Below are 26,151 nucleotides of genomic sequence, written 5' to 3' on the forward strand. Positions count from 1 at the left end.
CGCAGAAAGCGGAAGTGAGGTGGTGCGCACGCGCGGAGGCTCGGTTGACAGTGCGGCGCCGCTCGCGGGTGATGTTGGTGGGGGAGCGCGAGGCGGCCACCGACACCGTTACTCTGGTAGGTGGGCCCCGGCCCGAGCAGCGCCAAATCGCGGGAGGGAGGAGCGAGGGCCCCGGAGGGAAGCTGTCAGCTGACGGCCTTCTCCCGGAGAAGCAGCCGAAGGGCACGAGCCGCCGCCATCACTATCGCCGCCGACTGTTTCCATATCCTTCCAGAAGCTGCGGCGCGGGGGGGGCGAGGCTGTCTGTCTGTCTGTCTGTCTGTCTGTGTCTGTTTACTCTCGCGTCATTGGGACTCGGTACCGGCCGCCTGTCCAGCTCGAGAACAGCGGCGGCGGCGGCGAGGGGGGAGGAGCAGAGACAAACCTCCCGCTCTGTCCTGAGCCACTGTGTGCGTGTGTGTGATTTGGGGCAGTGGGATATTGATGTAATGGCGGTCTTGGCCCCGGGAGGGGGCTGCTGTGCGGTCCCGGTGTGGTGCTGGTGGCGGGAGGGGTGGCCCTGCACTCGCACACCGTGTCGCGCGGCGTTGGCGGCGGCGGCCGCCGCTCGGGGTTCACGCGCCTCCCGTGGGCTCGCGGGTTGTCATATGACCGGAGCGGTGCACGTGATGGGTCTCTCAGCAAACCTCACCCAGCGACCCACCGACTGACTGACTCTCTGCAGGTCTCAATTGCGTCTCCACCTGCAGTGCATTTTCAATATTTAACGTTATTTCGCCAGGAAACCCGCGCGGTTGATCTTAGGGATTCATTATTGTTGAAATGGAGCAGGTTGACCAGGGAGAGTGGTTGAAGCAGTGCAGAGGAGAGGGACGTGCAATGAGCAGACAAGCTGGGGCTGGGGCTCTTCACTCTCGAGAGAATCCGGATCTCATAGAGGTCTTTAGTATTTTAAATGGGATTGAAAGAGTAGGGTCAGATCAATCAGTGCTTAAGGATGCAGCAAAATAGTAGATCAAGAGGACACAAGGTTTAGAGTTGTAAAGGGTGGGAGGGCGGCCGAAGGCACGGTTGAAGACGAAGGTCTTTACTGGGATTTGAAAAAACAACAACGTGCATTTATAGCGCGCGCTCCACGCAGGGTAGAGTCTCAGAGCGCTTAACAGTGGCAAAGCCTGACTCTGAGCCGTGGGGGTGGGGGAGTGAAGGTGACCGTAAGCACAGTCGAAAGGAAGGTTTTCAGGCGGGACTTGAAAAAGGGGAGAGAGGGTGCAAGGCCTCCTTGAGGGTGAGTGCTCCAGAGTTTTGTGGCGTAGTGACTGAATGTGCGACCTCCAGTGGTGGAGCGGAGGGCACAAGGGACAAGCAAGAGGCCGGTGCCAGTCGAGCAGAGGCACCGGGTGGTGGACTGGGGAGTGAGGAGATCGGAGAGGTAGGGAAGTGCTGGGGAGTGAATGGATTTGAACACGCGTGTGAGGGTCTTGAAGCTGATCTGTTCGGTGATGGGAAGCCAGTGGAGCCTGGCTAGAACTGGTGAGGTGAAATCAAATCGGCCAAAGAAATTTCATCATCCAAGCAAATCATATGAAATGTTTCAAAAGTGCTTCACGCACACAATATTTATTATTTGGAAGTGTTGTGTCTAACAAATGTAGCAGTTCATCAGAGCAGCACTGTCTGATGAACAGCAATGAGCAGAATGACTAATTAATGCTTTTGGTGAATTTGAGTGAGTAACTGGAGAAATGAGACCTTCATTTAATGTTGCCTCTGAGAGATGACCCCTCCCAACAATTGAGCACTCCTTCAATATTGCACTGGAGTGTTGATTTAGATTATGAGCTCAAGTCCTGGTGTGAAGTTTGAACATGGAGCCTACTGATCCATCAGCCAGAGTGCACTGGTGTCCCACCGGCCGATTTGATTTCACCTTTCCAGAATACCTACCCCATCATCATCGTTACCCGCAATCCCTTCGCCTCATCCCCTCTCTTGCCTCTTTCACAAGCTGCCTACAAATTTACCCAGACCAAACTATACCCCCATCTCACCAGTTCTAGCCAGGCTCCACTGGATTCCCATCACCGAACGGATCAGCTTCAAGATCCTCACACTCGTGTTCAAATCCATTCACTCCCCAGCACTTCCCTACCTCTCCAACCTCCTCACTCCCCAGTCCACCACCCGGTGCCTCTGCTCGACTGGCACCGGCCTCTTGCTTGTCCCTTATGCCCTCCGCTCCACCACTGGAGGTCGCACATTCAGTCACTACGCCACAGAACTCTGGAGCACTCACCCTCAAGGAGGCCTTGCACCCTCTCTCCCCTTTTTCAAGTCAACTAAGCCAAATTGACCATTCCAGAAATTAACTGCAGTGTACAAGTATGAAGCAGTGGATTTTATGGTACTTGTCAAGCTAGGTCTCCCATGGACTTGCCAAGATTAAGATTTAGTTTACAGGTTTGAGGACATGTCTACCTTCAAGTCTCATTAGCAGTAGCGGAATGGGTGAGGATAGTGGACGATGAAAAGTGGGGTGGAGCCTGGGTCAGGTGTTTATAACATTGTAACATATAACAAAGATCTTAAAGTTGATAAACTATGGAATAGGAAGGATGGGAGTGATGGGTTCGAGCGAGCTGGTGAGCGAAAGGATACGACTGTTTCTGGATGATCTGGAGCTGTGGTTGAGCTGGGAAGACATTGGAGTGCTTTATTGTCGAAGACATTGGAGAAACCAAAAACAGCATCACTGCCTTCACGTGGGGTAGGGTCTCGGAGTGCTGAACAGTGCCGGAGTTTGACCCTAAGCCAGGGAGAAAGGGGAGGTGACTAGCCGTGGTTGAAGAGAAAAGACGGATAAAGAATGGGGTAAGGCAGAGGGATTGTGGCAGGGGGTTCCATCAGTTTGGACGTAGTGACTTACGGCACTGCTGATGGGGTAGAGGTGACAAATGCTTGAATGATGCTTTCAGCTACACTAGGGGTGGTCGAAGTTGAGACAGAGTTGGACAAAGTTGTGGAGATAGTAGAAAGTAAACTTTGTCAAGGACCAAAGCTCAAAGTAGAGCTAAGGATTAAACAAAATGCCAAAATTGTGAATTACCAAGCCGTCTGAGGGTAACAGTGTTGGCATCAGAGATCGTATTTGTGGGAGCCAGGGCTTTGGGTTTATTGATATTTTGTTGAATTTTTTGTGTACTCTTTGCATATTCTGTCTTAGTTCATTGCACTGATCTTTTATTGTTAAAGTATTGCATGATTAATGTGCCTGTAGGTGTCTGAATTAGTTGGTGGCATTTTCGCTTCTGAGATATGGGGTTCAAGATTCATGTTGGGACTTGAGTAACTGTGTAGGTTGACACTCCTATGCAGTGTTGATAGAAGGTTGCATTGTTGGAGTTGCCATCCTTCAGATGAGACATTAACCAAGGTGACATTTATTCAGGTGAATATTATAATCCTATTGTACCATTCAAAAGGATAAGGACGTTTCTCCTGGTGTCATTGGCCAACAATCCCCCTGATAAGTAGTCATTCATTTTATGGCAGTTTGTGGGACATTGTTGTGTGTAAATTGGGGGCCACATTTGCCAACACAAAGTCACTACACTTTACAATATATCCTGTGAAGTACTTTGAGACATCTTATATCAAATTATAATTATATATATTAGTTATTCACTTCTTGACTGTAGAACTTTGCTACATTCTTCTGTTCAGTCACTTCACTTTACCGAGGTTATCTGTGAAGCACTGTGAGGTGAGATATTTCAATAATATGGGGAGTGGGAGTAGAACAGGAGTTAAAGTATGTCTGAAAGCAACACAATGGACTCACAGAGATGGTTGAATGGCGTGTTTTACTTGCTGGAAAACTGATTTATTTCTTGGTGTGTGTGTGTATGTATATCTCAAAACAAAGCAACAACAGTAAACCCGGAATTCAAAGTTAGCCAAACCTGACCTGAAACCAAAAGAGAATTTCAAAAAAAAAATATTGAAATTGCACTCGCCGGACTGGATTCCTCCCACCCACCATTCTGGCTAGCTGGGGTTTTAGTGTATTGGACATGTCTGAGTTGTGCATAATTTATTAATTTATGAGAAGCTGCCACCTTCATGTTTGCTTCTGATAAAATGCATCCTTATGTAATCAGAAGAATGTTTCTTGCAGCACTGGTCTTTGAATAAACTGAATTCTATATTCCAACTTTCTTTTGCAGTTACAACAATCGATTCTATACAAAATATTAATTTGCTTCAAGGATGGCAGAATTTTGGTTGATATCTGCTCCTGGGGAGAAAACATGTCAGCAGACTTGGGACAAATTAAATAGTGCAACAACAAGGAACAATCACCTCTCCACCAACTTCAAGTTTGCAATTCCAGATTTGAAGGTAAATATGTTGTTGATGATGTGCGTTTTCAAGGTATGTGGATTTTTAGGCCATAGAACCATGGAATTATACAGCACAGAAGGAGGCCATTCAGCCCATCATATCTGTGCCGGCTCTTTGAAAAGAGCTATCCAAATCAATCCCACTCCCCGTGCTCTCCCCATAGCCCTGCAAACTTGTCCTCTCCAAATAGTTATCCACTTCTCTCTGTCATGTGGAGGTTAGGTGTTAAAAAAATCTAATGGTTGAATCAGAAATAGATTAAATAATCCTATGAAATATGATGGACTAAATGTCACCAATATAATGGCTGATCTCTAAAAGGAACAAATGCAATTTATTGAAGTGAAATTAACTATTGCTCAATTCAATGGCTTGAGAAATGTTACCATCAGTCTTAACAAAAACGACTTAGTCTCGCAATGAGTGCTTCTAAATTGGGGGAAGGACTTAAAGCTACTTTATACACTTAAAGCTACTTTATACCATTGGGGGTGGAATCCAACCTCTGTGATCAATTTTGGAGGGGAGAGGATGAAACAAGCCTTTTTTTTGTTGTATTCCAGTTTTCATGTATAATGCCATACAACATTTCTTCACATTTAAAATCTAAATGCAAGCAGACAAAATGATTCCTTGTGTAATTAAGACTCACGTGCAGAAGCATTCATAACTGTTACTTCCCTCTTTTAGCCTTCCCTCCTTCAGAAGCTTCCAGATTCAAATTTCAACTGCAAATATAATAATCCTTGCATTTGATATAGCGTCAAATATTCTATATTCTCAAAGCACTTTACAGAATATTCTGTAAAGTGAATTGACTGTCCTTTTTGTATATTTGTATAATTCCCTTTTAAAAGTTGTTGTACATTCTGTTGTGACTAAAATATAGTGAAATCCATTGACTGACTTCAGTTTGTTTTATAGATAGTATCTCATTTCGATATTATTTTCTCTACTTTTTTTCTCTAGGTGGGAACCTTAGATGTTTTAGTGGGGTTGTCCGATGAGCTGGCTAAATTGGATTCATTCGTGGAGGGGTAAGTTATCAGAACGTTATAGAAAATTTGAAGTGTTGCTTTGTCAATTTCCTGAGTGTTTGGAAAAGGCTAATGTGAGTTTTGACTAAATTTAATGTTCTATCATAAATGGAATAAGAGTTGCTGAGTATGCATCAATGGGGGTATACTCTTTTTGAACACTTTATTTTTCTTCTCTATATTGCTTTTCATCAGTATAAATTGAGCATTAAATGTTTGTCAAAATCGTGGGCATTCAGAATGGGAGCTCAAATGAGAACCATAGACTTTTACAGCCTAAAAAGAAAGAAGCCATTCTGTCTGTCAAGTCTGTGAGTTCGTTCGCTGCAAGAGGTATTAATTTACTCCCAACTCTCCATAGCTCTTAGTTTTTGTTTTCCTTTCAATTATTTGTATAATTTTCTTTTAAAAGCTATTATACATTCTGTTGTGACCAAGGTTTTCCATAAGGCGTTCTAAAAAATCTAGCCTTTTTTTTATTGTAATGATTATACATTCTTATATTTATCAATTTACCAAACAGTGGAAATTTTCAGCATACTTATGTTATCAAAACCCTGATAATTTTAACCACCTCTATCAATTCTTCACTCAACCTTCTCTATTCTAATGTTAACAGCCCCAGTTTCTCATAAATTGGATTAAAAGCTGTCGTGGTAGAAGGTGATCAATATAAATTTATACTTTAGGTGCCATGTCAATTAAGAACCTACACCTGAGTCAGCAGCAAGGAGTTGTAATGTGGATTGTATAAAAATAAAGCTTTTTTTAAAATTCCTCAAATTTTCACTCCTTGTTTGTGGAACATCCCTGGTGCAGATTTGCTGCTGCATTTGCCTGTGTAACAACATTCACTTCTTTTCTAATCAATTATATTTGGTAAAGTGTTTTGAGACTTTTTTGTATGGGAGGCACCTTACAAAAGCATGCTGTTGTTGTTGCTTCCATTGAGAGGTGTTTTTGTGAAGCGCCTCTCACAAAAAAAGTCAAAGTACTTTACAAAATAGTATTATTAAACTGCCTCAATGAATTGTCAGTGAATAGAATATCAGCTGTTCACTGCCATAAAAACATAACACCTAGAATAATTGATTCATAAAATGACTAGATGACTAATGAACTCTTCATTATTGATGGCACACGTAGAGGTTAACTCATAGTGTTCTCACAGATTCTGTCTGATTAAAAATGCTAGTTGCTTTCAAGAACTTCATTCAATATATTGAAAATTCAAATTGAAAACAAGATATTGTTTTAAATGTTATTTAAACCAATTAAAACACGTTTGAACCAAATTGCATTCATATAGCGCCTCTCACATCGGGAAGACATCCCAAGGCGCTGAAATGTCAAATTGTGAAGCAAAACGTTGAGTGTACACAGTTTTTTAGCGCAGTCTTATTAGTTTTGTTGAATCTCCTAACATTCAAATGTGAAGTTAGCTGATTTTAATTCCAAAGTTTAGAGAATCGTGTGGAATCTAACAGAGAGACAATGCTCTTATTTTGGGATCCAAGTTAGTTCCAGATCAGTTTATTCAAGGAAACAAATTTTGCTTACTGCTTTTATTCAGAACAACCTGTTTGTTGAGGAAAAACAAGCAATTAATTTTAACTGGTGGAATGAGAGGAATGTGCCAGCTCTGAATAAAATGGAACTGAATGACAAAACTAAATTTATTCATGTGATATTTCATAGCAAACTGATGAAGACTCTTTAATAGAACTGTATTCATTTTAGAGGATGATCTTTTTTGGGAGTACGTGCTAATTTTGGAATTGGAGCTGATGGAAAACATTCTGGTAGATGAGTTGTATGATGTAATAAGGTAGTTGCTCTTGTTGATTTCTGGGCAATAAGAAGAGTCAGACCAGCTTATTCTTTACAGCCCTCCTTAATTAAAGGCCTGAGAACAGAGGAACCAAAGACACTTTGCAACTCATGCTTTGGAAATTCTTTACTTAATAAGAAATGTAAAGTTTATTAGTTCAATTATCACAAATACAACAATAGTCAATAGTATAGACAGATGTCCGTATCAAAGTCAGTTGGCAAATTCAGAAACATCAGGCAAAAGTATTGCATCAGACGAAAAGTCTCTTGCTTCAGACCAGAAACCTCTTGCTTGGGGTTTGTTGATTATGAAGCCAATGTTTAATCCTCAATAATGAACTGCTGAGCTGTGTACTTTACTTTGCAGTTGTTATAGGTTGTTATTCTTCTCCTGTTGTTTTCTAAACACTTTCTGTTGACCTGTTAATTATGTTAGCTTTGCTTTTTCCTAAAATTACTGGAATCAACAAAAGTTGACGAAACGCTGGAACAGTTTAAGTCTGACAGATTTTAACCCTGAAAACAACATACTTGCTTAACCATTTCATATCGTCACATAAAAGATTGCTCTTGTGTGAACAGCACCTGATTTGCTATGCTATATCCTAGGCTGAACAAAGTTTGGTTCAACCATACATCTTTTATAATCGATTTTCCACATACAGGATGGGAAAGTAAAATCTTTCCATTCTTGTGTCCATGAAGCAATTGTCTCATAACAACAAGCAACAACAAAACTACATTTGTAGAGCGCCTTTCACGTCGGGAGGACATCTCAAAGCGCTGAACAGTCAGGGGTCGGGCCCCGAGCATGGGGGAGGGGTGGTGGGGGTGAGGGAAGGAGAGAGGTGGGAGGGCGACCAAAGGAACGATTGAAGGGAAGGGTCTTGAAACCGGCCTTGAAGGAGGCAAGGGATGAAGTTCCAGAGTGTGGGGGCAGAGAGGCTGAAAGCCCAGTCACCGATGGTAGGGCAGGTCAGGCGGGAGATATGGAGAAGACCAGAACCCGCTGAACGGAGGGAGCGGACAGGTTGGTAGGGAATCAGCAGGTCAGAGAGGTAGAGGGGGGCAACCTTGAAAGTGAGGACGAGGATCTTGAATTCGATCCTCTGGGGGGTGGGGAGCCAGTGGAATCGGGCGAGGGTGGGAGTGATGGAGTCACGGAGCCTGGTGAGCAAGAGTACACAAGCTGCGGAGTTTTGGAGTTGGGAAAGTGGATGAGGAGGGAGTTTCCGTAATCGAGCCTTGATGTGACGAATGCATGCTTAAGGGTTTCGGCAGCCTGAGGCAGTGGCGGAGTCTGGCAATGTTGCGGAGGTGGTGGTAGGCAGTGCCGTTCATGGCGCGGATGTGGGGGGAGAAAGGACAGTTCAGGGTCAAACAAGACACCAAGATTCCTAGGTTGAATGTACAGCCGTGGATGCTGATGCTGCCAGCCCCCGAGGTGCTCTCACATAAAATATAATCTACAGAATTGATACTATACCTGCAGACTTGTTATTGTATTAGGAGAACATGAATTGTTATAAAACTTGAATTCTTATAGAAAACATCTTTAACACAAACATAAATTTGTTATGGGAAACCCTCTTCAACTACCTCAGCTACAATAATTAAGTTACCTTAGCATTTTTCTAACCAACATAAGCATGTTTAAGGCATTAATGAAAATAATTCTTTCAACATAAGCATTTCTAGCTATTAATTATGATAATGCTTTTGATTACATGGGTTAACGTATCTTCACAATTTCAGTTATGAAGCAGGATCACAACACTCTGAACACAAGGGGAGGCTTTACTTTACAGAATATCTACTTTACTCAAAACTGTTTCTTAAATGTGTGGGCCTCGACCACCATTCTTGGCAATCTATTCCAGTCGTTAATTGCCATCTGGGTAGAGACATGCATTCTGATGTCTATCCTAAAACTGCCCTTTGCAATTTTGACCTTCAACTATCCTGTCTACCCCACATCCGTGCCATGAGCCACTCTGCTTTCCTCCACCTCGCAATATCGCCGGGCTGTACCACTGTCTCATACCGCAGGCCACTGAAACCCCCATACACTCATTCATAACATCCAGGCTTGACTATGAAAAATCCCCTACCAACCTGCCCGCTCCTTCTGCTCAGTAGACTCTGACCTGCTTTACGTGCCCTGCCTCGCCCGCCCCACCATTGGTGGGCGGGCTTTCAGCCACTCTGCCCCCTCACTCTGGATTTCACCCCACAGTCCCTCTGTCTTGGCGCCTCCTTCAAAATCCATCTCAAGATCCTCCCCTTCGACCGTGCCTTCGGTCATCCTCCTTCCCCCCACTCCTTGATCCCGACTCCCAGCTTGGGTCCGAAACACTAATTGTCCAGTACCTTGGGACATCCTCCCAATGTGAACGACGATATACAAATGTAATTTTGTTGTTGTTGAACCCTTTTGTTGTGCTGCATTGGTGTATCAAGCTATTGTTCTGGTTGCTTGCTCAATTCTATTTAAAATCTTAGATACCTTCTGAGATTTTTCTTTCCAAGACCAAAGAGCACTAGATTATCTAATCATTGCTAATAGCACATTTCTGTAACACTAGGGTCATCCTTGCTTCTCTCTTCTGCCTCCAAGGCAATCCAAACACAAATAGCTTTTTAAATGAGTCCAGCATCTTAATAATAATAATCCTTGCATTTGATTTAGCGCTTTTCACGTCGGGAAGACATCCCAAAGCGCTTCACAGAACACACTGTAAAGTGAATTGACTGTATATTTGTGGGCGAACGCGGCAGCCAATTGCGCACAGCAATGTCCCACAAACAGTCGTAGATTGAAAATGACCAATTTATTATTGTTTTTGGTTTTGGAGGGATTATTATTAGGCTCTGTGTGGAGTAATGAAACTTGCCCAAGGTTTCGCCCTCTGCCTGGAATTGAACTCAGGTCTCTCACTTGCAAAGCGAGTGCTCTAACCACTGAGCTACAGGACTCCATCTTGGCTTCAACCCCTTCATTCAAACAGTTAACAGCTGTTGATTATCCTGTGGGTTTCAAAGAAGCTACTTTGATTGTCTGTCCAAAATTATCCTTCCCAACCTGGTTACAAGTAGGAGTTAATCTGCACTAATATGTATATTTTGCCAGTAAATTCCAAGTTTCAGTTCAGACCAGCCTCAGTATACGCTGATGAGGAATGTGTGCATAGGTGATGCACTTTTGAGGTTATGGAGGAGGGAGAGCTGTTTTATATTTACCCTTTTCAGATTTGTAACCCTCCTGATTATCTCTTTTCAGAGTTGTGAAGAAAGTGGCTCAGTACATGGCTGATGTGTTGGAAGACAGTAGGGACAAAGTGCAAGAGAACCTTTTGGCCAATGGAGGTAAATGGGGAAGTTACTAGAATGGTAGTTGAAATGCTCTCGCGTCTAGTTTATTAACTCTTCTCAATTAGGGTAATGTTTTTTACATTAATGTTTTCCCCCCCTTTTTAGTTGACTTGGTTACCTATATTACAAGATTTCAGTGGGACATGGCGAAGTATCCAATCAAACAGTCGCTGAAAAACATTTGTGAAATCATTGCAAAGGTTGGTGTTTAAAAATGGGTGGTGGCGGGGTGGAGGAGGAAGAGGCATGGCAGACTGAGGTTGGCTAGACACAGGAATAAATAATTCTTGTGTTTGGTAGAGTGCCCTTCATGTTGGGAGATCAAATCCAAGTGCTTCACATGATTTATGGTGGTGACTGTGTTAGCAAACGTGACTGAGAAGATACTGTTTACTCCCCCCCCCCCCCCCCCCCCCAACTCCACTTCCCCGGGTTGGTCATTTTATATCCAACAAGCACAGGGTTGAGCCTTCACATCAATGTGTGAGAGTTTGCCACCATGTTTCTACTCACAGCTCTGTATAAGCTAATTATTTGAATAATAAGAAAGTGAGAATTTGCTAGGCGAAAGAAGACCAAGGTCCATCTAGTTTGCCTTCCACCATCCTGGCATTCGCTTGACATGTCATGTCCCAAACTATACACTGTATTGTGAGATATTATTTCCTTGAAACAACTGAAGTAGTGTTTCCACAGATTTGTTCTGAATTTAACCCCCTTCAATCGCAGGCCATGTCTTCTGGTTCTATTGTTCAGTACAATACAAAAATATCATGGTCTACATTATCTATTCCCTTCAGAATCTTAAAGAGCAACAATCATATTGCCCCTCAACCTTCTCTTGTCCAGTGTGAACATGTGAACAGTAATCCATACATAAGAAGTAGAATTATTATATTTTGTGAATAAACAGTTCTTAAGACTTTGACAATGCTGTGTGTTTTGCTTGCTATAAAAGAATGGTTGAAATAAAATTGTAAACATCTTGCACTTTTAAGTATTCCATACACATTTTATTGATCTCCAGAATATAAAAAGAGTGAATGTCACTAACCTGCAATTTATACTATGTCTGTTTGCAAATCTACAGCAAGTAACCCAAATTGACAATGACCTAAAAGCAAGAGCGTCAGCATATAACAATCTGAAAGGAAATTTACAGAATCTAGAGAGGAAGAATGTGTAAGTTGTGTTTTGATGTGTATAATAATTGAAGTAGCATTGTCTTACACTAATGACTGTTGGCGGGTGGAGGCAAGCAGGGTTTCTTTGATTGACTTGGCTCCAAAGTGATGCAACTGACAACATTGGGTCAATCTTCTGGTCTCTCAGACCATACCTGAGCGCTGTTGAAGATAGACCAGCCAGCTTTGTTGGTGTGACTTCAAAACATGGACCAGTTACTGGGGGCTGGGATTCTTTCCATTCAGCTCCTATTAATCCTGCAAACTAAACTGCTAATGAATATGGAGGCCTCGCTGGATGAGTTTACCAATGCTCTGCAATGGCAGGCCTCACAATTTTAACTGGTTAAGCTCCAGCACATGCGGGGGTCCCCAACCCCTAGCTCTTGCATCGTATGCCAAAATTCACCAGGATTATGTAAGAAGGATGCATCACTTTGGAGAAAGCCTATGGTCCAGACCACAGAAATAGAAACCATACATGTGTGGAACTCTCAAGGCCTGAAATTCCTCCTAGGCCACGTTGTCTTAAAATTTCATATTGTGCAGAACTGTGGAAATTTTTTTAATTCACTCTTAAATTGGAGGTTGGTTCAGAAAACCAGCTTCCAAATTAAGCCGTTCTTACCTTCCTCTCTTCCTTTTGTTTTCTCTCCATTGATGGGAGTGAACTTTAAGTGTGTTAAATGTTCTTTTGGAACCACTGGGTGATAAGAACTTTACTTGCAAACTGACTTAACTATAGTAGTTGTATGTTTCAGGTGTGTTCTAATTTCTAATTGTTTAACCGATTCTTGCCTGTGCAAATTGGGTCTTTAATTCAATGAATGCTTCAAGGTGTTCTGCAACTTAATTTTAAATATTGGACTTGACCTTACTGCATGCTTTTCAAAGTTGTATCTATTGCCATTTCACTCCTGAATAGAAATGAACTTCATAACTTTTGTTGTTTTGCCCTGGACTTTCCTTTGTAGGGGAAGTTTGATGACTAGAAGTCTAGCAGATATTGTGAAGAAAGAAGACTTCGTAATTGACTCTGAATACCTTACCACTTTGCTGGTAGTTGTACCCAAGTAAGAAGCTTTTTTTTACATGAAAAATAAATTGCCTTAATAAACTTGAGATGAATATTGTGCTTTATCAGCAAGACTTAGGTTGTGGACTATATGTTTTTTAAAATAAGTTTTTAAATTTAGATGAAATATTCTAAAGAATGATGGTACAATCTTTAATTGACTCATTAGTGTATTTCTGCACTGAACTTGGGACAGAAGGTTCTGGGGTCAGATTTTAACAGGTCGAATCACCTTTTTGAAATTAATGAGTGGTGTGTCAAAAATTCTATCTTGGGAGAGTGGGTAAGCGAGAGCTCCCTAAGGCTGAACTACTAGCTTTAAGGAGATTGAACCACGTATGGAAGTTTAGTACCCAGGCTTAATAGTTCTAATATCTTCAGGAGTATTCTAATTGTATCTGTTAATAAGTTCCTTAAATACAGTACATTGCAGAGTTCAGAAATTGAATATTTTTAAGAAACACTCATCCTTTGGATGAGACATTAAACTGATGTGAAGCGCTTTGAGATTTCTCAATGATGTGATAAGGCACTATATCAAATGCAAGGATTATTATTAACTTTATTAGCACATGAGTATCTTTGATAAGTGAATTGTGAGATTGCAAGTATACTAAAACAGTTGTCAAAATCTTGTAATTAAGACATTTGATGTCACTAATGGAATTGATGGAATTAATTTGGATTGTGGTTTTTCACACATGTACTACAGAGAAAAAACGATGAGTACCAATTGCGATGTCTGGTTCTAATTGTCCGTTCTGTATTGTTCTCGTCTTGAGAAGTCTGCCTATAGACAGCTCCAATACCAGATAGGAATTAATTTGGCTCTTGATAATATTATGATCTTAAGCAAAGACTAGTTAAGAATTTAAGTTTAAAAATTTATTGGAATCAGATGAAGAAATGCTGAGTTATTTTGCAGTCAATACAATGGCAATTTCAGGTTGCATTCTGAAACAACTGCCTGGGTGTGATTCTGGGAACAATGCACAGAATTGACACATATGTTAAGTTGCACTTTGCTAATTAAATGTGGAAAATCGACTTAATAAACACAAACTAGAGTAAGCAGGCATTAAATACTTTGAAGTGTGGCTATTTATCTGTATAATGGAAAATCCTAGCATATGCAAATTCTGCTGGTACAAGAAATGAACAACAAAAACTTGCACTTATATAGTATCTCAGAGCGCTTAACAGTGGCGGAGCCTGACTCCGAGCCAGGGGGAGGGGCGAGGTGGCTGTAAGCATGGTCGAACAGGAAAGTTTTCAGGCGGGACTTGAAAGATGGGAGAGAGCGGGCAAAGCCGAGGGATTGAGGGAGAGTGTTCCAGAGTTTTAGGGCGAAGTGGCTGAAAGCACGACCTCCAATAGTGGAGGGTGCGAGGGATGAGCAGAAAGCGGGTGCCAATCGAGTGGAATGGGAGTGAGGAGGTCAGAGAGGTAGGGAGGTGCCAGAGAGTGAAGGGATTTGAACACAAGTGTGAGGATCTTGAAGTCGATCTGTTTGGTGATGGGGAGCCTGGCCAGAACTGGTGAGAGATGGGTACGGAGTTTGATCCAGGTCAGTATGCGGAAATGAAATTACTGATCCTAAGAACAGATGTGCAAGAGGATAGGTCATTATTGATAACTTTCTACAGTAGATTTAATTTATGGAAGGTAATCGTTTGAAAGATCAGTTACAAAGAAAGCAAAGTCTTTGTCATGATCTTTCTTTGTGCTTTATTTGTCCACTGCTATTTTGTCTTTAGAATAAACTACACTGAATGGGAGAAAACCTATGAAACCTTGGCCGATATGGTGGTCCCACGGTCCAGCAAGTAAGGAAAATCTTTGATTTGTTTTGTCAGTGATGTCTTCATGATTTACAAATTGAAGAACTGTGCGAACTTGATTGTAGAGGCACATTTTAGGGAGAAAAGGAATTGATAGCTGGCATGTGGATTTTCAGCCTTCTACTGTAATGGAATTCCCTACAATTATAGTAAATTCTGGATAACTCATCACTCCAATGGAAAGGGGCCCAGTGACAAATGATCTGACGTGATAAGTTAGTTGTGGGTGAGTTCATTCGCTGGCTCAGCCAGCACCCACTCATCGCATTAAAGGCGCAATATCAAATGCAAGTATTTTATTTGAATAGTTTGTCCAGAGCTTAATGTATACCCCAGCAATCTAAAAAACGATGTGCAAACTTTTTATGTAAGAGTTTTAATAAAAATACATTTTCTTTCATAATAGATTGATTTATGATGATAATGACAGTGGTCTGTACAATGTTACATTGTTCAGGAAGGCTGTGGATGACTTTCGACTCCAGGCCAGGGAAAACAAGTAAGACATTTGTTCTAAATGATTTCTATGAGCATTTCTGGTTTCAGAGTTCAATTCGCTTCTTCCCTTCTAGTCTCTCTTTCTTTTCAGATTTGTAGTTCGTGAATTCCAGTACAATGAGGAGGAACTGAAAGCGGATAAGGAAGAGATGACTCGACTTTCAACTGACAAAAAGAAACAGTTTGTATGTATTAAAACTTTTCGGCTAGATATGTAGCTGGTTCCATTTATGCTGTTTTTCATATCCAATTTATTTTCCAATATATTTGGTTACTCATTCATACAATCACAACACATTATCTGTTGATAGTTGATATCAGCATTTCAATCATGGAGTATCATGGAAAACAGTTTTCTTATCACTGCCTCTAAAATACTTTAGGATTCAATTTGCATGTGCTAATTGCGATTTCAGATTGCCGAGATTGAAAATCCATCTAATTTGCAATAATCTCAAATGGTTAATTGCTATTTCTGAAAACTGGCAAAATATTGCAAAAAATGCTGAAAATATCTTCAATTAAAATTCCCAATATTTTGCTGTTTCAGTGGTATCTTACACAGTAGAGGTGTTAAGGGATATGGAGAAAGGCATGGAATTAAAAGATCTACCAAAATGCAATAAACTGGTGGGACAGACTCAATAGTAATCCTTGCATTTTTGACACAAGGAAATGCAAGGATTGTTACTGAGCCTGTCAATGGGTTAAATGGCCTCCTCGTGTTCCTTTTTTTCCTATGTTCACATCCACTCTGTGAAATGTTTTTTGAAAGGATATTGCCTCTACTTTTGCTTTTTAAAAAAAATTAAAGGGGTTATTCTGGAACAGGATGTAGGCAACTGCAATAGCAGTATGTTGAAACAATTTTTTGCTTAAACTTGTTTTTGTTTCCAGGGCCCTTTGGTTCGTTGGCTGAAAGTTAACTTCAGTGAAGCTTTCATTGCTTGGATTCATGTGAAAGCATTACGGGTTTTTGTAGAATCTGTTCTAAGGTACGATTAATGACTTATTATACTAATGAGGTTAGAGTGTTACCAACCTAGTCAGGCTGACAATAAGGAAGTGATAGACAAAACATTAATGGAATTTAAAATGGACAATTTGCCATCATTGGATTTTACTCCAGAATGTTAAGGGAAGTTGATAGTAGATGTACCAATTAAAAATTTTCAGAGGTCTTAAAAGTGAGAAGAATTCCTAGGGATTCACGGGTAGCAAATCTTGTGCCAAAAAAATGGAGATCAGCCTGGAAACTGGCTAGCTGGACTCAAGGTACATGTTCCCAGTCCTGATATTAGGCAAAAAAAAATTGATAAGCACTTGGAGAATAATAAACTGATCGAGGAAATTCAATACAGATTCATGATAGGCAGATGATGTTTGACTAATCTGATTGTGTTTTTAAGGAAATAAATGAGCATAGATGAGGGTAATGTAGTGGAAGTTGTGTGGGGAAAGAGGGGAGAGTGAGTGAATAACCATCCTAACTCTAAACTTAGAATTGTGTCCCCTTTGTATTCCTCTACTAAAAAGGGAAGTGCTGGTCAACTCCCTTCATTATTTTTGAACACCTCAATTGGGTTATCTGTTAATCCCCTCAACTCCAATATAAACCCACATCAACCCAGCCTCTCATCGTAGCTAATCTCCTCCAACCTACTACTACAAAAAAAATTATCAGTACTTTCAATGCATACCTATGGATCGTTATACAGTGGCTTAAAGATTATTGTGACTATAAGTACGTATTGAGGTTGTGATGAATAAAATAATTGAACTGGATAAGCACTTGGAACATTAACCACATGAAGAGACATGGGAAAGAACTGGAAAGTGGGATAAAAAGAGAGTGATTTGGATAAGTGAGTAAGTAGCATATGATATGTCGAATGGCCTCTACTGATTTTTTTCAGAATATTTTATTTAAAATGTTAATAGTATTTATTAATTTACAAATTGTAGTTTAAGTAACCAAGGGTTATTAAATCGCAATTCAGTAAGCTTGTGAATACTATAGCTAGAAGTATGAATTGAATTCAGTAATTGTTAAGCAATGTCAAATTAAAATAAGTAATTTTTCCTTTGTATTTGAAAAGATAAAGTACTTCTTCATATCTGCTAATATACACTTTACATTTTGTGCTCCATTCTTTTCCTTTAGAGATTTAAATAGAACTGAATTTAGAGATTTGAGATAAATTGGCTAACATTATCAATTTAAATAAAAAATCAAATCATAATTCACCCTAAGTGTTGAGTTTTATATAAATACCTTGGTACTCAAATATTGACTTTGTGCTTTATCCTAATTGTGTTCAGATACGGGTTGCCAGTAAATTTCCAGGCAATGCTTTTGCAACCCAGCAAGAAAATGATGAAGAAACTTCGAGAGGTGCTTTATGATCTTTACAAACACTTGGACAGCAGTGCTGCTTCTATCATTGATGTAAGTCATCTTACACTTCTTCAGTTGACCTATTTGTAGATTTTGATCTTCTCCCTTTGCTTTTTGAATTGTGCTATGGGATCTTTAACGTCCACCTAAACAGGCAGGTGGGATCTTGATTTAACATTTCATTTGAAGGACAGCACCTCTAACACTTTAAACTATGCTGGCACTCCAATGCAATACAAAATTACATTTGTATAGCGCCTTTCACGTCAGGAAGACGTCCCAAGGTTCTGCGTTCTCCAACACTGCATGGTGGAGCACTATGGTCATGGCACATTGCTGCATGTGAATTGGCTGCTGTGTTCACCCACAAAATACACTTTACTTTGAAGCACTTTACAATGTGTACATGAATAAGGTGCTACATCAAATGCCAGGATTATTATTATAATCTTATTGTTTGGCTTGCTGGCAGTGAAATAGGCTAGCACACTCCTTACCTTTGGGTTTGCATTCAGCTCAGATTTACCAGGTCAAGATCTATGCTGGTTGATGATAGGAATCAAGAGGCTGAATGTTCTCAACACTTCCCATGGAACATGGGAAAACAGCACTGAGAGGAGGAGGCATAGATGATTGTGTAGGAAATGGATATAACAACAACAACAACAAGATTCCATTTATTGAGCGCCTTTCACGTTGGGAGGACGTCCCAAGGCGCTGTACAAATGGGTCAGGACCCGAGCAAGGGGGAAATGGTCAGGGTGAGGGGAGGGAAGGGAGGGAGCGAGGAGGGGGTAGAGAGTCGAGAGGGGAGCTGAAGGCACGGTCAAAGAGAAAGGTCTTGAGACCGGCCTTGAAGGAGGAAAGGGAGGAGGCGGCGAAGGCACTGGGGGATAGAGTTCCAGAGCCTGGGGCTGAGAGGCTGAAGGCCCGGCCACCGATGGTAGGGCGGTTGGGGCGGGGGATGTGGAGCAGACCGGAGCCAGAGGAACGGAGGGTACGGGCAGGTAGGTAGGGGCATAGTAGGTTGGGGAGGTAGGGGGGAGCAAGGCCGTGAATGGCCTTGTAGGTGAGGATGAGGATCTTGAATTTGATCCTCTGGGGGATGGGGAGCCAGTGGAGGCGAGCGAGGGTGGGAGTGATGTGGTCGCGAAGCCTGGTGCGGGACAGTACACGAGCTGCAGAGTTCTGAATGACCTGCAGCTTGTGGAGGGAGGTGCCGGGAAGGCCGGCGAGGAGAGAGTTCCCATAGTCCAGCCTTGAGGTGATAAAGGCGTGGACCAGAGTTTCAGCAGCGTGAGGGGTGAGGTAGTGCCGTAGTCTGGCGATGTTCCGGAGGTGATGGAAGGCGGTGCCAGTTGTGGCGTGGATATGAGGGAGAAAGGACAGCTCAGGGTCGAACAGAACCCCGAGGTTCCTGACTGGCTTTGAGAGGTGGAGAGTGCAGCCTTGGATGCTGATGCTGTCAGCGCCTGAGGTGCGGAGGCGCTGACGTGAGCCAATCAGGAGGGCCTCAGTTTTGCGCACGTTGAGCTGGAGAAAGTTATCTCTCGTCCAGGACTCGATGTCGGACAGGCAGCTGTCAGGACATCGGTGGTCGTGGAGTTGAGGGTAGAGGAGGAAAGGTAGAGTTGGGTGTCATCCGCATACATGTGGAAGTTAACCCCATGTCTGCGGATGATGTCACCAAGGGGGAGCATATAGAGGGTGAAGAGGAGGGGACCGAGGACAGAGCCTTGAGGGACACCGCACGAGACAGTGCGGGGGCCGGAGGAAAAAACATTTGTGGAGACAAAGTGAAGACGGTGGGAGAGGTACGACCTAAACCACTCAAGGACAGGGCCTTGAAGGTTTAGGTGGGAGGACAAGCGGTGGAGGAGGATAGCATGGTCGACCGTATCGAATGCTGCCGATAGGTCGAGGAGGACGAGGAGGCAGAGGGAGCCCTGGTCACAGATGGTCAGGATGTCATTGGTGACCTTGACCAGGGCAGTTTCTGTGCTATGGGCAGCACGGAAACCCGACTGAAGGGGTTCGAATAGTGAATGGTTGGAGAGGAAAGAGCGCAGCTGGGAGGCGACAACTCGTTCCAGGACCTTGGATAGGAAGGGGAGGTTGGAGATGGGCCGGTAGCTTGATAGCTGCGACGCATCAAGGGAGGGTTTTTTTAAGGTGGGAGTGATGGTGGCAGTTTTTAAGGGAATGGGAACAGAGCCAGAGGAGAGGGACAGGTTGACGATGTCTGTGATATGTGGGGCAAGGAGGTGGAGCTGGGAGATAAGGAGTGGAGTGGGGATGGGGTCAAGGGAGCAGGTGGTAGGTTTCAGGGATAGGATGAGTTTGGTGACAGAGGGTGGGGAAACGGGTACGAAAGTGTGTAGGGGAGGATGGGTAGGAGTCGGAGTGTGGGAGGGAGGGGGTGAGTGGGTGGATGTTGGAGGGGAAGTGACCGCGGAGCGGATTCCCTTGATCTTGGATTCAAGGAAATCCAGCATCTCCTCGCAGTGAAGGTTGGAGGAGATGACCTGCGCGGGGTGGCGGGGGGGACGGAGGAGTTGGGATGTGGTAGAGAACAGTAGCCTGGGGTTGTCCTTCGCCTCCAGGATTATCCTGGAGTAGAAGGACGATTTGGCCGAGGCTAGAGTGGAGCGGTAGATTTTGAGGAGGTCCAGCCAGATTTGTCGGTGGACCGTTAGGCCAGATTTGACCCAGGTGCGTTCAGCGGCCCGCACCTGGCTCTTCAGTGAGCGGGGGTGGGTGGTGAACCAGGGGGAGGAGCGAGAGTAGGAGACAGTACGGGAGGTGATAGGGGCAAGAGTATCGAGTGTGGAGGAGAGGGTGTTGTGGAGGAGGGTGAGAGGAGAAGAGGGGTCGGTGAGGGTTGAAGGCCAGAGGGAGAGGAGTTCAGAGGACTCCAAGGCAGCGGTTAGGGATTGAGGGGGTAACTTCTTCCAGGGGCGGTAGAAGATGGTGGTGGGTCTGGTGGAGGTGGGGAGGGGGGTGGAGGTGGTGAAGGAGATGAAGTGGTGGTCGGAGACGGCCTTATCGGTGATGGTGACATCCGAGACACTGAGGCCCCGGGTGATCACCAAGTCGAGTGGGTGGCCGTGACTGTGAGTGGGGGAGTTGATGTGGAGGGAGAGGGAGATATCAATCAAAAGATGGGGCTGTTCCTCTGAAGTTGGGACTAAAAAAATACTGGAGGGTGATTCTGTTTTGTTCATGAATGTGAGTTCGTAATATAATTTATCATGGATAATAACACTGTTGTGCAGTCAGGAAAGTATTACTCTGGAGATGTCTGCTATAATGAACTTGATGTTGATACCAGCCAGGCACCTGACATGGGCAAAGTTTTATTCGCCATCAATGATACCCCTCAATTTGATGAACCCTGTTATTATAGAATGAATCCCCCAGTGTAGTAATTAGAGTATCTGTCTTGTAATGATTTGATCGATTTAATACAAATTATCTTGATTTCTAAATGAATATGTTTACTCGTATGTCTTAAACCTTGAAATCACAGAACTACATTGCCTTGAGGAAAAAATAACGAAATCATTTTTAGTAAAGTAGAATTTTTTTTTAGTAATACTAAATACTATTTAGTAATACTGAGCTACAGGACTCCACATAAATGATAATAATCCCTCAAGAAAAAAATAATAATTTGGTCACTCAATCCACGACTGTTTGTGGGACATTGCTGTGCGCAATTGGCTGCCGCGTTCGCCCACAAATATTGCCCAAGGTTTCATCCTGCCAGGAATCAAACCCAGGTCTCTCACTTGCCAGGTGAGTGCTCTAACCACTGAGCTAAAGGACTCCACAATTGTATACAGTGGAGTATTGTATGTCTCTGTTCTGGACAGGGTTTCACAGGCACTGGTTGCCATATCCAAATAGACATTATGTTCCTGTATGCGTTAACGGTAAATGTCTGTAGGACATTTGACTGCAGAGGGTGTCACAGCCAAGCCTGACCTCTTCCTTCCTAGCTGTAACACATACACACAAACCAGTAGCAGGTGACGTACAGGTAGCAGGAACCCTGGTTAGTTTTTCCATCCCTAATTCTGGGAAAATGCCTAATTTAATTTTTTTAAATTTAAACCAGCAAACTTTTTTTCCTCTTTGAAGTTCTGTTCGACCCTGAGTTGTCCTTTCTTCCTCATATCTGCGCCACAACTGGCACCGCCTTCCATCACCTCCGGAATGTCGCCAGACTACGGCACTACCTCACCCCTCACGCTGCTGAAACTCTGGTCCACGCCTTTATCACCTCAAGGCTGGACTATGGGAACTCTCTCCTCACCGGCCTTCCCGGCACCTCCCTCCACAAGCTGCAGGTCATTCAGAACTCTGCAGCTCGTGTACTGTCCCGCACCAGGTTCGGGAACACATCACTCCCACCCTCGCTCACCTCCACTGGCTCCCCATCCCCCAGAGGATCCAATTCAAGATCCTCATCCTCACCTACAAGGCCATTCACGGCCTTGCTCCCTCCTACCTCTCTGACCTACTATCCCCCTACCTACCTGCCCGTACCCTCCGTTCCTCTGGCTCCGGTCTGCTCCACATCCCCCGACCCAACCACCCTACCATCGGTGGCCGGGCCTTCAGCCTCTCAGCCCCTAGGCTCTGGAACTCCATCCCCCAGTGCCTTCGCCGCCTCCTCCCTTTCCTCCTTCAAGACCCGTCTCAAGACCTTTCTCTTTGACCGAGCCTTCAGCTCCCCTCTCGACTCTCTACCCCCTCCTCGCTCCCTCCCTTCCCTCCCCTCACCCTGACCATTTCCCCCCTCCTCACTCCCTCCCTCCCCTCACCCTGACCATTTCCCCCCTGCTTGGGTCCCGACCCAACTGTCCAGCGCCTTGGGACGTCCTCCTGACGTGAAAGGCGCTCTATAAATGAAATGTTGTTGTTGTTGTTGAAGTCCTTTTCTTACACCGTTTTAAAAGCATTAACCTAAATTAGCCATTCTGTTCCCCATAGCAGCCAATGCATAATATTGGGATACTTTGGGCTTGTGTTTGGTTGAGTTTGGACTATATATTTTAATTTCTGACAACACTGGGTTGAGACCAGTTTAGCATCTCAATGCAGCCTCGGCTAAGACCAGTAAATTCAAAACCTACTGTATTTCGAACCAGTAAGCTCCCAGTCTGTAAAATGCCATTAGACTAAGACCATTGGGCTTGCCCCTATTTCTGTATTTGATAGCACAATGCAAATATTGATTTTGTTTCTCTCTGTCATCTTTTGCAGGCAGCCATAGACATTCCAGGTCTAAATCTAAGCCAGCAAGAATACTACCCTTATGTGTACTACAAGATTGACTGCAATCTGCTCGAGTTCAAATAAAGAAATGCTCATTATTCAACTTGTCCTTTAGGGTTACAGTAGAATTGGACAGATCCTGATACTCCCCTTACTTTTCTTTAAACCTGAATTAACCTGTGTTTGTGTAATTAAGTCCATTCCTGCAAGCTGTCTGCTGCTATTACCCTTGAAAATATACCTATGTTGATGTACTTTTTACCAATCAGGTATTGAATTATGTGCTGCAATAATCTGAATCTGTATTTATGAAAATGTCATTATTTAAAACAAAAAAAAATCTAATTTGTGAAGTGCTGTGCAGTAAGCTGCATTAGTTGTGAATGTTCTTAAAGAACTTGTTTACAGCTATACTCATCGAGAGAGCGTGAATCATTTCATTTGTTTATATGTATTTGATGCATTGAATTTTAAATAGTCCCTGTTGTAACAAATCGTGTTTATTGAAAGTGTATTTGTGGTGTCGTACAGAGTATATCTAATGTTTTAAACATGACTTCCATTGTGCAAGCACTGTATACTTTTCATGATTTAACCTGCCTACACAAAGTGGAATAAATGTCATGACAATTCATTAACTGAGTTTTTAGTTTTGAATATTGATCTTTCCTATCACTTGATTTAATGATAATCCTTGGATTCTTGCTGGATCCATCCACACTTTCGAGTGAGGTTGATCGTTTTTTGGTAGGTCAGGGTATTAAGGGATATGGGGAGAAAATGGGAAATTGGAATTGAAAGGATTAGTTGAGGTACATATCAGCCATGCTCTAATTAAGTAGTGGAACAGGCTTGAAGGGCTGAATGGCCTACTCCTGTTACTATGTTCCATTTGATGGCTTTCAAGTTTCTCTATGTCCCTGTCTTTTAGAACTCTCTTCCCAAAATCTCTGATCCTGGCTTCTCACCACAACTTCAAAACCCTGCTTTTTGACTAATATTCTTAATTCTCATTCATCCTTTCTCCCTGCTTGGTATTCCTCAGTATATTTGCTAAGTACTTTCAAGCATTTATCATCCCTGAAAAGGTGCTATAGAAATGCAAATTGTTGCAGTTCAATATCACTGCAGGTACATTGCAGTCTGTCACTGGGCACACGGATTTATGATGTCATCATGCAGTTGTCTAATCACTGGTTATAATAATAATCCTTGCATTTGATATAGCACCTTATGTCTGAGACGTCTCAAAGCACTTCACAGAATATACTGTACAGTGAATTGACTGTATATTTTGTGGGTGAAATGTGGCAGCCAATTGCATACAGTCGTGTCCCACAAACAGTTGTGGGTTGAGTGACCAAATTATTTTTTTTGAAGGGCTTATTACCCCCCAGAAAAGCGATCCACCAATTGTCCAACAACCAAGTTCCTACTTACTGCTAGGTAAACAGAAGTGTGTGGAGTAAGGAAACTTGCTCCAACGTTTTTTCCTGCTTGGGAATCAAACCCAGGTGAGACTTCTTGCTTGTGAGTCGAGTGCTCTAATCACTAAGCTACAGGACTCCTGTTATGTAACTGCTATTATAGTTACGTGGTAGTTATGTTACTGCAGTTATGAAAAAGTCTATCACTGCAATTGCTCAGAGGTTGATATTGCAGTTACAAGGTGGTCTGGTATTCCTCTGATATAAATAGTTACATGGAGATCAATGTGTCATACATCTTAATTGAATTGTTAACAGAATAGCTACCTAATTATCTTGCTGTCTTTTAATCTTCCTTCTGAATGTCTATTCCCTTGTTATAGATTTTTCACTATGGTAACATGTTTCTGTTTGGGGATTTCATTTATCAATAATTCTGTATTGGAGTCCTGTAGCTCAGTGATTAGTGCACTCGCCTTGCAAGCGAGACACCTGGGTTCAATTCCAGGCAGGGCGAAACCTTGGGCAAGTTTCCTTACTCCACACGCCTAATAATAATCCCTCCAAAACAAAACAATAATAAATTGGTCATTTTCAATTAACGACTGTTTGTGGGTCACTGCTGTGTGCAATTGGCTGCCGCGATTCGTCCATAAATATACGGTCAATTCACTTTACAGTCTATTCTGTGAAGTGCTTTGAGACGTCGAAGACGTGAAAAACACTATATCAAATGCAAGGATTATTATTATATTATTATTGTTCAGAGTACATTATTATAGTCCCTGCAATTGATACAACACCATTTATATCAAAATATTTCAGATAACTTCACAGTATATTTGCAGGCAACCCGGCAGCCAAATTGGATATAGTGATGTCCCACAAACTCATGAAGTGAATAAATTCAGCTGGAGGATGGTTTGTCAGGACATTGGAGGACATTCCTTTCTCTTTTCAAAAATTGCCATGGGATTTTCAATGTCCATCTAAACATGCAGCCAGAAACTTGGTTTAACATTTCATCTGAAGGCTGTCCAACAATGAAGCACTTCCCCAGCAATCGCACTGATGTATATGAGTTCAAAGGCCAAATGTATGGCTGACCCAAACTTTCAACCCAAGTGTGCTACCAATTAAGCCCAATTGATCTTGAATACCTTAAGATCTTTTTTAAAAAAAATGAATAATTTCCAAAGCCTTGGGTCCCCATACCTAAATCCAGCTGTCAATCCATCTGAGGCCTTCAGCCTCTCTGCCGCCACCCTTTGAAATTCCATCCCAGTCCCCTCTCCTTGCTCCCTTCCTTGTCTCCTTCAAGGCATGTCTCAAGACCCTTTTCTTTGGCCGTATCTTCGGCCACCCTCCTACCTCTATCCTCCCTACCATCCTCCCTCCACCCCCAACCCCCCCCCCCCCCCCCCAACCCAGGTCCAAATGGAGGAGTCCTGTAGCTCAGTGGTTAGACCACTCGCTTTACAAGTGAGAGACCTGAGTTCAATTCCAGGCAGCGCGAAACCTTGGGCAAGTTTCCTTACTCCACACACCTAATAATAATCCCTCCAAAACCAAAAACAATAATAAATTGGTCATTTTCAATCCTTGACTGTTTGTGGGACATTGCTGTGCGCAATTGGCTGCTGCGTTCGCCCACAAATATACAGTCAATTCACTTTACAGTGTGTTCTGTGAAGCGCTTTGGGACGTACTCCCGACGTGAAAAGCGCTATATCAAATGCAAGGATTATTATTATTATAAATCCCTGACTATCCAGCACCTTGGGATGTCCTGACGTGAA

General features: G+C 42.8%; 1 protein-coding gene across 1 annotated transcript; it reads left to right on the forward strand.

Annotated features, from left to right (window-relative positions):
* On the forward strand, positions 1–23,559 carry atp6v1c1a (ATPase H+ transporting V1 subunit C1a). The gene is made up of 13 exons (XM_007887947.2): positions 1–116; positions 4,227–4,401; positions 5,374–5,441; positions 10,555–10,640; positions 10,752–10,846; positions 11,737–11,828; positions 12,805–12,903; positions 14,663–14,731; positions 15,153–15,245; positions 15,336–15,429; positions 16,142–16,239; positions 17,567–17,693; positions 22,914–23,559. Exons 2-13 carry the CDS (start codon positions 4,270–4,272, stop codon positions 23,007–23,009), a joined length of 1,149 nt encoding a protein of 382 aa, XP_007886138.1. The 5' UTR covers positions 1–116; positions 4,227–4,269; the 3' UTR covers positions 23,010–23,559.
* Positions 23,560–26,151: the final 2,592 nt, after the last annotated feature.

The sequence above is a fragment of the Callorhinchus milii genome, unplaced genomic scaffold (genome assembly GCF_018977255.1).
Source record: "Callorhinchus milii isolate IMCB2004 unplaced genomic scaffold, IMCB_Cmil_1.0 Scaffold2, whole genome shotgun sequence".
Classification (NCBI taxonomy): Eukaryota; Metazoa; Chordata; class Chondrichthyes; order Chimaeriformes; family Callorhinchidae; genus Callorhinchus; species Callorhinchus milii.